Source organism: Gossypium raimondii, chromosome 10, assembly GCF_025698545.1.
Source record: "Gossypium raimondii isolate GPD5lz chromosome 10, ASM2569854v1, whole genome shotgun sequence".
Lineage (NCBI taxonomy): Eukaryota > Viridiplantae > Streptophyta > Magnoliopsida > Malvales > Malvaceae > Gossypium > Gossypium raimondii.
In genome coordinates, this window is record NC_068574.1 from 59,992,599 (window position 1) to 60,006,557 (window position 13,959).

The 13,959-nt window shown below is 31.1% G+C and overlaps 3 protein-coding genes across 3 annotated transcripts; 2 read left to right on the plus strand and 1 right to left on the minus strand.

The window, feature by feature from the left end:
* Nucleotides 1-923: 923 nt before the first annotated feature.
* Nucleotides 924-3,109, plus strand: LOC105777251 (uncharacterized). The gene is made up of 5 exons (XM_012600401.2): nucleotides 924-1,433; nucleotides 1,518-1,841; nucleotides 1,926-2,256; nucleotides 2,343-2,456; nucleotides 2,536-3,109. Exons 1-5 carry the CDS (start codon nucleotides 1,101-1,103, stop codon nucleotides 2,631-2,633), a joined length of 1,200 nt encoding a protein of 399 aa, XP_012455855.1. The 5' UTR covers nucleotides 924-1,100; the 3' UTR covers nucleotides 2,634-3,109.
* Nucleotides 3,110-7,786: 4,677 nt separating this feature from the next.
* Nucleotides 7,787-9,513, plus strand: LOC105774967 (UDP-glycosyltransferase 76F1). The gene is made up of 2 exons (XM_012597527.2): nucleotides 7,787-8,370; nucleotides 8,453-9,513. Exons 1-2 carry the CDS (start codon nucleotides 7,872-7,874, stop codon nucleotides 9,364-9,366), a joined length of 1,413 nt encoding a protein of 470 aa, XP_012452981.1. The 5' UTR covers nucleotides 7,787-7,871; the 3' UTR covers nucleotides 9,367-9,513.
* A 541-nt stretch (nucleotides 9,514-10,054) lies between these two features.
* LOC105777209 (7-deoxyloganetic acid glucosyl transferase) lies at nucleotides 10,055-12,256 on the minus strand. The gene is made up of 2 exons (XM_012600331.2): nucleotides 11,684-12,256; nucleotides 10,055-11,150 (listed from the first exon to the last, which is right to left on the minus strand). The coding sequence occupies exons 1-2, from the start codon at nucleotides 12,189-12,191 to the stop codon at nucleotides 10,198-10,200; spliced, it is 1,461 nt and encodes a 486-aa protein (XP_012455785.1). The 5' UTR covers nucleotides 12,192-12,256; the 3' UTR covers nucleotides 10,055-10,197.
* Between the last annotated feature and the right edge of the window lie 1,703 nt (nucleotides 12,257-13,959).

The window sequence follows — 13,959 nt, forward strand, 5'->3', positions numbered from 1 at the left end:
CACCAAGAAAACATGAACAAACACAAATTATTTGAGGCAAAATGCTCAAATTGGGTCAAACTTTTTACGAGTTATTCACATAATGACCAAACTTTTCAAAATGTTCAATAAGGATTAAATCTTTTCAAAAGTACTCAAATAAGTACCAAACATTTTTGAAGGTGTTTAAATAAAAGCTTTTCAAATACAATATAGTGGACTTCAATTTAAGTTTTTATTTTGAAATGATATCTCACTCCGCTATCATATATTCCATTTTAAATGCTTCAACAGTCACTTGATTTGGTACTAATTATTCTAAATTGACATTGGTAATAATGTTTCGGTTATAGTTGATTCAAAATTTATTGATTGAAGTTAGATTAGGATATATTTTGAAATCTTCCATACCAAAATTTCCCAATCTGTTAATCAATTTAATCATTCAAATTTTGAATTTTTTAAAAAACCCATCAAATCATGTGATTTTTAGGGTTAATACAAAGAGAATCTGATGTAAGCAAGTAAAATTTAACCACTAAATAACATCAAATCATGCCCCAAACCAAAAAAAAAAAAAACCCAAATTATTGGTCACCAAAATTTAAAATTTAAAAAAAATTCAAAAAACAAATAAGAACTTTACTCTCTTAATTGTTAATTAAGTTAGTAAATTAAACCAAAAGAAGACAGATGTCAGGTGTGTTGGAAAACAGGACAAATGTCTCCAACCACTGGGCCAATCCCTTTCCAGTTGTTTTTCACATCTTCCATTGGCAATTTGCCCACTAAAAGCTTCAATTTTTATTTCCAAGTTTGGGTTTTTTGTTTTTATTTTGTTGATTTTTTCCTTTTAAATTTTAAATCTTTTTTTAAATTTTATTTATTTTTTCTCTGTCTCAAAGTGACCCTGAAACCTTAATAAAAGCACAGCTTGTCTTCAACATTCTCTACTCATCTCCTCTCACTTTCCTTCCATTTCCTTTCTTCTCTTTTCAGTTGGGTCCCTCTCTCTTTCAAAACCCAAACTTGGGTCCTCGTTATTAAATCTTCTCTCCCAAGCAAATCCTTTCCTCCTCAACTCCTTTCATTTCCCCTGTTTTCCTCTGTTTTTCTTGGTCATGGCTGAGTTGATGGACGATGCTGAGTTTTGGTTGCCGGCGAAGTTTTTAACCGACGATGATGTTCTTATGAAGAAAGGGAACCTCGAGAACGAAATCGGTGGAAAAATGGGTACTGAGTTGTTGGTATCTAGTCATGGTTTCCCTACTGAGTTCCCTTACGAGTTTGACTCCTTTTCTCCCCTGAGTTCACCCGTTGAATCTGTTGTTGGGTCTACGGAGACTGAAAGTAGTGATGAAGATGAGTTTCTTGCTGGATTGACTCGACGGCTCGCTTACTCAACGAGTCAGAAGCTTACTGTTCCTGCTACCTTTTCCATGGACAAAAACGAGGTATGATAAAGTTCTTTTCTTCTTTTTTTCGTTTATGTTGATTGTTGAACAGATTTTAAACTTGGGTTTCTTGTTTTGAATTAGAAAAACGGAGCTTTAGCGAGTTCGCCAAGGTCGACACTGAGTGGACTCGGTGGATGTTGGTCATCTTCAAGCAACGGTAGTCCTAATGGTCCTTCTCAAGTACCATCTCCACCAACAACACCTTTTGGTCCTCAAAATGACACTTGGGATCTCATTTATGCTGCTGCTGGTCAAGTTGCTAGGCTAAAAATGAGCAATGAAGTGCCTAAATATACCAACTTTAACCATGGTAGAACCTTATCCAAACCCCAAAATCATTCCTTTATGAAGAACAACACAACCACCAACAGCTTGTATTCAGACCAAACCCTTCCTTTCAATCAGGTAAACCCTTTAGTAAAATTTTAAAACTTGTGTTTTGGGGCTTGTTGGGTTCAAGTTCTTATGGTCTTTTTTTTGTGTTTTTAGTTTAATGGAAGGCAAGTTAAGGCAAGTAACTGGCATGCACAGGTTCAACAACAGCACCAGCAACAGCAACAGCACCAGCACCAGCACCAGATTCAGACTAGATTAAGGAACAATGTTGTTGGTGGGAGACCATTGGGGCTTCCACAATCTTCATGGCCTCCACTTCAAGTTCAGCCCCAACAGCAGAAACAGGCACAAAATGGGATGAGAGCTATGTTCCTTGGTGGATCTAGTGGTGTCAAAAGGGAATCAACTGGCACTGGTGTGTTTATACCTCGCAGATATGGCAACACCACCAACACCACCACTCATGAACCTAGAAAGAAATCAGGTACCAAAAACATAAATTAGACCATTTCCATGTTCCATTTTGTAGGGATCTTTTTCCTAAGTTCTTTTCTTGGCTTTGTTCTTTAGGTTGTTCAACGGTGTTACTACCAGCAAAGGTTGTTCAAGCTCTAAATCTCAACTTCGATGATACCAATAACCATGTTCAACCTCAATTCAATCCCACTTTTGCATCAAACTATGGTATAAAACTATAACCCCAAAGATTCAAATTCTTTCTTTATGTTAAAACCAATGTTCTTATTGTTCAAACTTTGTGTAGATGCCTTGGTAGCAAGAAGAAATGCACTCTTGACACAAGCAAGAAGAAATTATAGAGCAGATGGAAGCTTAAACTTGCCTCAAGAATGGACTTACTGAAAATTTAGTCCAAGTTTTCTCACAAAATAGTGTTTGTTTTAATGGAAAAAGATAGTAGGGTTAGTAGCTTTTATGATAGGGTATATGGTATTTTGGTTTATATATATATAAAGAAGAATTCAAGAATGCGAGTGTAGTTTAGAAATAAATAAAATAAAGTAGTATTTTTAAGTTAACAAATTATGGGTTTTTTTTTCTCTATCATTCAAGGAGATTTGAAGATTTGCAGCTTTTGGGGGGTGATTAACTCTATAGGAACAAGAATTAGGGGAAGGAATGGTTTTTTTTGGTTGTAATAAATGGGTTTTTTTTTAAATATTTTGTATAATTTTATGAGGGTAATTTGGATTTCTTGCCTTTGAAATTTGGGAGAAAATTGTAGAAGGAAGAAAAAATCCAGACCCTTCTTTGTAATATCCCCTTTGGAAGTTAATATATTTTTACTAATAATAAGAAATTCTTATTATTATTTATTATCTTGCTTGGAATGCTTGTTCTAATTTGTAAGTACTTTCCTTACCTTAACAATTAATTGCATACTTGTCCTTCATTGAAGGATATGATAATAAATGGAACATGACAATGAGATTTTTGCCTTCACAATTTTGTCTATCTATTCACAAGGTTCAATTATTCTTAAAAATACATATTTCTTGTAAATTTTTTAGATAAGATAATTTTATTCAATTTGGTTCTTAAAATCTGTTTTATAATTTTTGTTTATTTGATGATTTAATATATTGAGATTATATCATATTATTTAAAAGAATTAGGTGATATCGTGGTAAAATCCGAATAACAAAAAAGGTTAGGGACTAAATATTATTTTATCTCATTTTAAGATACAATATATAATTAGATATATTATTCCCAAATCTTCTCATAGCAAGCAATGAATTGACTTAATCTAATAAATCCAAAATTTAAAAAGAAAATCCTTTTGCCAAAAACAATAAATAAAATAGGACTACTTTAAATAGATATAAAAAGTAAAAGCAAAAAAGAGAAAAGAAAAAATTGCATGCTTTGCTTCAACGTGAAGTAGCGGTGGTGGGGACAACGACATTACTGAAAGTGATAATTAAAAAATAAAATAAAATAAATTGGAAAAAAATAATTATGGGATAAAATTTGCCGTACGTTTTTAGCCTGAAATTTTAAATTTGGACCCATTTTTTTTCAAATTTTTTTGAAAAGAATAAACAATGGATAAATCTTTGTTTCTACAGCTGCTTCTTCTTCTTCTTGGTGTTGCTGCAGTATTGACCTAGTCAAACATCTCTACAGTCTTCATTTTAGGTATTTGCATTCAATGCTTCCACTACTATTTTTTACTTTTCTTTTAATAAATATACCAACAATAAAAGCCTAAAACGTAATTTCGGTAGAATCAATTTTAGTTGGTGGAATGATTAGTAAGATTTGTTGACGTTTCGAGATTTTAAAATAAGGTTACCGATCATATGACTAAAATAACTTTAAGTGGATTGAACATTGTACAATTGTTTGAAGAGCTGAGTGTAATATTATTTCTTTGCGTTGTTAGTACTTTAAGAGCATAATCACTTTATGCATAAATAAATTTTTTTCGGTTTCATTATCCCAATTGTGATTTTTTGAAAAAAGGGTAGTGTAAGGATGATCTAGAATTAGTGTCAACCGAAGATTTAAACATAAATATTTTTGGATTGAGTAATTCAAGAGTAATTTGTGTTATATGATGATAATCTTAATCTAATTTGTCGTGTTGAAAAGAAAACGATATAATGACTTTTGTGGCCTTTCAACTTAAAAAAATCATTTTAATTTTTATTTACTTTTTTAGCTCTTAAATTTGCATTTTTAACAAATCACCTTAAAATTGATGGAAAAATTAACATTTGTTAACTTTGTTAACGTGGGATATCGTGGATGGCCAATTAGCCTTTAATTAATTTTTAAAATATAAAATATTTTTTATATTTTAATGATTTTAAATTTTAATTTTAAAATAGTTTCTATAAATTTTTAAAATTTTAAAATTAAAATTATTTAAATGTTAATATGTTATTCACATAACAATTCACTTGCATGTAACGTAAACAAAGTTAGAAAACGTTAATTTTCTTCATTAATTTTGGGGTGATTTGACCAAAACTTTTAAAAACTAAAAGAAAATTTTAAATAAAGAGTTAAAATAATTTTTTCATAAAATTGAAAAGCCAAAAAAGTTATTACACTAAAAAGGAAAAAGGACTCCTAACATTTACAGGCAAATTTGGTGAAAAAGGCAAGAAAGCCATAAGAGTGTAGAATCCTATGTCACATTGTCTTGTAAGGTTTAACACTTGCAGTAAAAAAAACAGTTGTTTTTGGTATCACTCACTAAATTGCTTTACAAGTAAATAGAAAATTTAAACATAAATCTTTTAATCAAAGGGTAAATTGTGTTTTATGATGATAATTTTAACCTAATTTGTAGTGTTAGAAAGTTAGAAAAAATTTCTCAATATTTGGTCCAAAAGAATAGATTTGCACAAAAAATAGGTTCATTTAAAATATGGATCAGACCCAAATTTGACTGTTTGAACTTTAGTCCAACTTGACCCACCCCATTTTCTAAATTTTAAATACATTATGTTATCTTATTTTTATATGTTACATAATTTATAACACATAAAAATTAAATCTATAATAATATAATACTATAATGTAAATATTAAAAAAAACATTAAGATGTTTATGTAAATATTTTAATAAATGAATTTCAATTTATTATATTTAGCCCTAACTCGGTTTAGTCCATGAATATTTTAGTATAGAATCTTAAGTCAAAGGTTAAACAGTTGTTGTGAATAACATAATGATTTATTTGATCCTTTAATTTCACAAAGAAACATTACTTTAGCTATTTGTTTAATTTCTCATTTTTAGTCAGTGAGTTTTTTTTGTCAAATTACTCCAAAATAATAGAAAATTTAAATTTTTTAATGACGTGTTATTTACGTGATAATCCACATGTATGCCACATCAATAAAGTTAACAAACCTTAATTTTTTCATTCATTTTGAGGTGATTTGATAAAAATATAAGTTCAAAAGTTAAAAGAGATGAAAAATAAAATAGAGAGCTAAATAATTTTTTATAAAATTAAAGAGCTAAATAAATCATTACGGGAAATTTTCATTTTCGGTACTAAATTGCCTTGTAAAAGGTGATTTACCCTTTGTTTATGGTGGTGTTGACAAATCAGCTAACAATCAACTAAATTTTAGTTGTACTTCCTTTAAGAAGGCAAAAATCATTCAATAGTGTTTTATTATTATTATTTCCATTTCCAGCAGTTTGATTTATATCTAGTTTTACGTAATTGATTCAACAAGTTAGATCATCAATTTTCAATTCAATTTTGACATTATTTTATTTATTTTAAATTTTAAAGAATATTTTCCCTAAGAAAGAGAGAGATTAAATTATCCAGAATTAAAGCTTAACTAAAATTTCAAACCAACATAAAAAAAAATTAACAACTAAACCAAGGACTTGGTTAATGAAATTTAAACACTAAATTGATAAAAGAGAGATTTAATTATCTAATTTCCATCCATTAAAATAAATAGTGAGAGTGGTTGAAGAGTAGTGCCATAAATTGAGATCTCCATTTGAAAATTTCAGGTTCATTGGTCCTACTGATTCTTAGAAGATTTGGAAAAACCCCCCTTTGTTTACTTTGTAATTTCATCCATTTTTGAAAGCAATGGCAATCAAAGATTCAAAGCATGAGGAAGAAAAATTAAGAGAGTCAAAACAATTTCCAATAAATCAAGATGTGACCCTCATGAATTTTTTTCTAATGTAAACTTTCTCTATAAGTATTAAGCAGTAATGGTACCATATGTGACTGACCCTTTTCTTATCGTCGTTGGATAAGAAATATATCGTGGCAAAGTAAGATGATAGATAGAAACCAAAGTTAAATTGATGATTGTTGGAAAGTTTAGATTTAAATTTTAAAGTTCGAAAAACTATTTTTAGATGGAATCAAGATGAATATTCAAGTTTAGGTTAGAGAATTGTAAGTGAGTAGATTTATAAAGATTAATTAGAGAATGTCAGAAGTCAGGATTGGGGAAACGACGAGCAGATCTTGTTTAAAAGATGAGAAAGCTTAGAAAATGTGTCAATTCTAGTTGGAACCATTGAGTAATTTTTTTTATATGTTTAAGTAAGGATTTTAGAATCAGATTGGTGGTTGAACCGGTCAGATCATTTGTTATTATTTCAATTAGTTTCTTCGGTTTAATTGAATAAATTATTAATAATTTAAAAAATAAAAGAAAATAGTTTGATGCTTGTTCAATCGATCCAACCAGTCGATTCAATTGGTTTAACCGATTTGTGGTTTTATCGATTCCACCCTTTATTTGGACTAGTACTCAGACTGGTTCTCAATACAACCAATCCGACTAATTGGTTTGATCTGGCTTGCAGTTGAAAAATACTTTTCAGAAATACTTTTGAAAAGTACTTTTCAGTGGAGAAGTGTTATAAAAGAATGTGGTTTAAGGTTAAAATATTCTTTTTAGACATGATAGTAGAAAGTTAAAAATTAATTAAGTTTTATGATATTTAAATAATTTAATATAAGGGTAAACAAAGTATAAATTTTAAATACTTTAAAGTATTTAATATAAATTATTTATAAAATTAATGGTATATTAAATATTTTAAAATCTTAAATATAATAATAATTTATATTTAAATAATTTAATTTAATGACAAATTATATTTAAATAATCTAATATAATGGTACATGAATTATTTAAATAATATAATATAATATATATAAATTATAAATTAATCTAATTGTTGACCCAAAAATCAAGTATTCTTCGTTATTTTTGTGGTGGAAAAGTAATTTTGGCTTCTCAAATGCAATTAGAAATGGTCCCCAAAACCCAAGTTTAACCTCACAAAACCCTAGTAAGCTCACTACCTTAGCCGTCAACACCATCAAAATAAGGAAGAAAACCAACAATGCAACAAAAGGCCGGCGGCCTCCAACGACAGCACCACATGTATACACCGCTAAGCATGTGCTAGGGATAAAATAAAAACACAGAATGTGAAAATCAAGTAAAAAGGACAACTCAGGTTCAACTTTTATTGCCATTTTGTCTTTTAACATTGATGAGTTGATAACTAGATACAAGAGATCTAAATACAATTTTTTAAGGCCAAGTGAAAAAAATTAGAGCAATGGATAGGCAAATCAACAGTGTTGAAATGGAGCAAAGGAAAGGCAGAAGATTAGTGTTGTTTCCATTACCATTACAAGGCCACATTAATCCCATGTTTGACCTTGCAAACATTCTTCATTCAAGAGGGTTCTCAATCACCATTATCCACACCACTTTCAACTCTCCCAACCCTTCAAACTACCCTCACTTCACTTTCCGTATCATCTCCGAAGACTTGCCTGAAAACAATCGATGCACGAAAGATCTCATCGCTTTCGTCTCGATGCTCAATGCGATATGTGGATCGCCTTTTCGTGATTGCTTGGCTGATTTGTTGTCCGATACTTCAGAGGAGCCGATTGCTTGCTTGATTTCCGATGCTATACTTTACTTCACTCAAGATGTTGCAAATGAACTTAAGGTTCCTAGGATGGTATTGAGGACTGGTGCTGCCTCTTCCTTTTGTGTTTTCTCTTCTTTTCCTCTCCTAAGGGAAAAAGGGTACCTTCCTATACAAGGTACGTGTATGACTCTATATATATTTGCGTATAAAAATGATTATAGCATCGTATATGTGATGGTCATATTATCCGACGGCAGATTCTCAGCTAGAGGAGCCAATAGTTGACCTTCCACCATTAAGAGTAAAAGACCTCCCAGTGATCCACACAAATGACCCTGAAGATCTTTACAATGTGGTGGTTGGCATGGTGGAACAAAGCATAGCATCAAATGGTATGATATGGAACACTTTTGAAGAACTAGAAGGGACTTCCCTTGCAACGCTTCACCAAAAACTTGGGGTTCCACTTTTTCCAATTGGTCCATTCCATAAATGCTTTGCAGTCACTTCAAGTACTACTTCAAGCAGTTTGTTAACACATGACCAAAGTTGTATTTCATGGTTAGATAAACAAGACCCTAAATCAGTCATCTATGTGAGCTTTGGTAGTTTAGCATCAATAAGTGAAACCCAATTCTTGGAGATAGCTTGGGGTTTAGCTAATAGCAACCAACCATTCTTATGGGTGGTTAGGCCAGGTCTAGTCCATGGTTCAAATTGGGTTGAACCATTGCCAAATGGGTTCTTGGAAACATTGGGTGGGAAGGGACATATTGTTAAATGGGCTCCTCAACAACAAGTGTTGGCTCATCCATCTGTGGGAGCCTTTTGGACCCACAATGGGTGGAATTCAACTTTGGAGAGTATTTGTGAAGGGGTCCCTATGGTTTGCATGCCTTGTTTCACTGACCAAAAGGTTAATGCAAGGTATGTGAGTGAGGTTTGGGGGATTGGTTTGCAATTAGAGAAAGGGCTTGAGAGAGGGGAAATACAGAGGACAATCAAAAGGTTAATGGTGGACAAAGATGGGGAATATATAAGGGAGAGAATGTTGAATTTAAAGGAGAAATCAAATCTTTGCTTGAGTGAAAGTGGGTCTTCAAAACAAGCACTAGATAGCTTGGTTCATCACATTTTATCATTGGAATCACTTACTTTTCATACTCATTAAAAGATTGTGAATAAGCCTCTCAATCCCTAGTTAATAAAATCTTTGGGGGAGCTTTAGTTAATTTTATCCAATTTCTAATGTTATGCTACTTGTTTGTTTTAGTGATTTGGTTACTCAAATAATAATAGGAATAATATTAAATTTAAATCTCAAGTTTTATATATTTTGCCAATTTGACCTTTATTATTTTTCTTTTGAGCTAAATTTGACCCTTAACCTTTTAAAAGAATCGAATTTAACCATCAATCTTTCACAAAAGTTGAATTATTATTTTGAAACAAAAATGCTGAGTAAAATGTTAAATTTTAAACATGAAAATCCGCATGATAATCCACATGTACTTAATACTAATTTTTTCCTTGAATTTTATGAACTTTTTATAAATTCTTTTGAATTTTGAGTATTTTTATAAATTTTAAGTTATTTTGTTGACGTGACATATAAAACAAACAATACCATGTTCGTTTGAATTACATGTGAATTGTCATGCATGTCGCTACACCAGCATTGTTAAAAAATTAATCTCTAAGTCTTTCGTTAAAAAAAAAAAACGATTCAACTCTTTTTAAAAGGTTAAGGGATAAATTTAACTTAAAAATAAAAATAAAGTCAAATTGAAAATAAAACTATTAACATTGAAAACTAAATTAATCATTATACCCAAGTAAAAAAACCCGCCTGCATGGGATAGCATCAATCGATAAAGTGAAGTTTATATATATATTCGAATTTTACAAAAATTATAGATATCTGATTCGTTGCCTTTAAATTTTGATAGAAGATTAAAACACCCCTCAAACATGTTTTTAAGTAAATTATTTCCTTATGAAACTATAATCTTTTGGTGGTTTTCAATCTCTTCATTCTAATATCTTCAATTAGACGGTCCAAATTATTAGAAGAAGACCCACCAATACTAACACATTGGTTGATTACCTTAGCCATGTCTGTTGCCGAATTCACGAACTCCTTTCGATCCACCATCACATCGTTCACCATGTTCTCCACTATCTTCCTATCGCATACATCCTTCATATCCAACCCTATTTTCCACACCCTACTCACGACCCTACTAGTCACTTGTTGATCGGCAAAGTACGGCCAACAAACCATAGGCACCCCGGCAACGATGCTCTCTAAAGTTGAGTTCCACCCGCTATGCGTCAAGAACCCACCGACCGCCTGGTGGTTCAGGACCACCTCTTGCGGTGCCCAATCAACAATGTAGCCTCGATCCTTACTCTTCTCCATAAGCTCTTTTACAACATCCTCCCCTTCACCATCTTTTCCAATCACGGAATCTGGCCTTACAACAAACAAGAACTTCGTTTTACTGTTAAGAAGTCCATACCAAAGCTCTACGAGTTGATCCCTTGACGTGCTTGTAATGCTACCAAAACTTACGTAGATAACAGATCGATATGGTTGCTTATCGAGCCAAGGAATGCAGCTTTTATCCTCTTCCCGAAGGGCATTCGAAAATTGATCAAATGATTCTCCATGTTTTGCCTTGAGTTTTGTGTTTAATTGAGCATGTAAGGGTCCAATGGGGTAGATGTTAGCGCATTTAGTGCGTATTTGAGATAGTATAGGTCCATCGAGCTCGTCAGTGGTGTTGAATATCAAGGCGTCGGCTTCAGTGCTTTTTCGTGTTTGTTTAACAATAAGTTGAACAGTTGAATCTTCAATGTCCGATTTTCGACAAAAACTAGGAAGATCTCGACATCGAAGATAAGTTTCCATGCCTGGCACTGTTGTTATCAACCTGTCCATGTCTTCACTTCCTTCCATATTTTAACAAAAACCCATCAACCTAAGCAAGTTTATGTACAGAAATTTACATTTAAAACTTGTTTTAGGAGATCAATCATTCCAGCGTAGACAAGAACTAGACCCAACCCAAAAAATCTTACTGTAAACCTGAATAATTCAAACCTTATATTTCTCAAATTAAAAATAATTGAATTCAAAAATTAAATCTATATGAAGAAAAACCAAGACAGACCCAACTCGAAAAAACTTACTGAAAATCCAGAATGATTTGGATTTGAAAACAACAATGAACATGAGCTTAAGAGTTAAACCCGAATGACTCAAAATCTAAATCACAACTCAAAATAACCAAATTAAAATATCCAAATTCGAAACGAATCAACAATCTTAAAATACAAATTAATCCAACCAAGAGCGACCCAAATTATCCAATTGATTACCATGCCATTCTTACTAATTAGAGTTCCTACTATTCTAGATTAGAAACAGTAGTAAACATCATTGAAATGAAAACAAATTTGATAAAAAAGAAGGTTGATTTTACCTCTGATAGGAAGCTCCCCAGCTTTGATTATATCAGTAATAGAATAATAAACCCAGAAACTACGAGGACTGCTGGTACGAAAACCAATGATGGGGATCCCAAGCTCATTCGCAACATCAATGGCAAACCCTGAAAACCCATCTGCAATTACACAATCCACCGGTGGATTGCTATTCATCAACATCTCTCTAAAACTCTGCTTGATTTTCATTATAATGGCTTCTTCATACGTCTCAAGGAACCAATTCCCTGATCTGGGATGATCAAGAGGAAGACCATCGGTTATGGTCTTGAGTTCGAACCCTGGGTATCTTTTAAAATAGGCAACAATGTTGGTGAACTTGATCAGGCGTTCATGGTTATGGTGGGAATTGAGGAAAGTGAGCTTGAAACCGGCGAGGGCTAATAGTTCAGCTAGCTTAATCATGGAGTTTATATGGCCTTGTAATGGGAGAGGGAAGATGACAACATGTGGAGGACGAGATTGTGAAGGAGAATCCATTTCCATGTAAATTACAGGATTGGTTTTTTGACGGGGATTTTGAGTTTTTAAGTGCTTTAAAGATCAATGTTTTGGGGGCTGCCGTTGAATGGTCAACAATGTCTGTTAGGACACGGGTTGGAGAAATTTAGGTCAAAAAGTAGGAATTTATGGATAAAAACAATACTATTACTAATTTGACCCTTCAATGTTGACATCATCACAATTAACCTTTTGATTTATTAGCAAATATTTATTCGTCAATATATATTTATTGGAGTTAATTCAGTAATTAATTCTACACATTTTTTAGGCCCATTAAATGATAGATGCTGACAAACAAGTTTTAAAACAGTTTTCTATCCAGGGCGAGGATCGAACTCTCGACCGCTAATTAATGGAAGAAAAACTCTTACCATCTCACTTAATTCTCATGATTTATTAGTCATTATATTTAGTCAATGATAATTTTAAAGAGTTATTAGTATGATTCACTTAATTGTTTAAAGAGATACTCTAATTAAAGAAATTGAAGCCAAATTACACAAGTTTATTGAGGGGAGTGTATTGGTGCTACTATTGAAGAGGAGTTCTCTTTATGTAACGACCCAAAATCCGTGGGCATCGAAAAAGTATATTATCGGGCCTCTATCCTAGTAAACCGAGTCATAAATAATTATTAGAATTAATTATGAGTTTAGTTGAGTGCTTAATTAGGTATTAATTAGGTGAATTTAGTCTAATTAAGAATAATTAGGAAAAAGGATCAAATTGAATAAAGAGTGCAAGTCTAATTATGGATTAAAAGAAAGTAAAAGGGCTAAAAGGGCAATTGAGCCATTTAGCATAGTTGAGGCAGCATAAAGGAAATAAAATCTAAGATTTTATTTGTTTTAATTATATAATTAATGATATTTAAATATAATTTATATTATATGAATTTATGATAATTAAATTATAATGATATTATATTATTAAATAAATCAAAATATGCAATTGTATGGATAGGATAAAATAATACATGTGTAATTAAAGTATGTATATATTTGTAGTTTATAGATTTAATTTGCTTATTAATTAAGTATAAGATATTTATTATTTATTATTAGTAATTACTAAATTAAAAGATATTTAATAATTAAATAATTAGTATAAGATTTTTGGTTAATAATAAATTAAGATTTTGCCAAGTGTACGGTAAAAATAAAATACAAGTGTATTATATTTATTTACTTGGAAATTAAGTAAAAGATAATTATTAATTAAGTAATTATATTATGAGATTTTTATTTGATAAATTAGTTAGATTAAGACAAATGTATGGTTATGAATATGACATGTGTAGTAAAAGATATTTATATTAATTATTATATATTATATTCTTATAACATAAAGTAAATAAAATAAAATGAAATAAAAGAAAGAAAGAAACAGAATAGGAAGAGTTCAACAAGTGAGCTCCAAGCAACAATTTGAGCATATTTTAGATCCAATTCGATCTGACGGCCAGTGTCGGAGATTGAAGAAAAAAGTTGTTTGAATTTTAATTCTCAGATTCGTGACGTCTAAAGTTATTTTATGAAAAAAATTGAACTGTAAAAGAGAAGGTAAAAGAGAACTTCCGAAATTTTAATTGTCTAGTAATTTAAATAAAAAATTTTAAATGGTTCAGTCTAAATTGTAACTTTTTTATTTAAATTTAAGTAATTATTTTTGCACATCTTTTTAAGGGTAAACAATAGATTTCTTTATTATAATTGGTGACTATATTCAATCAAGCATGAATATTTTAAAG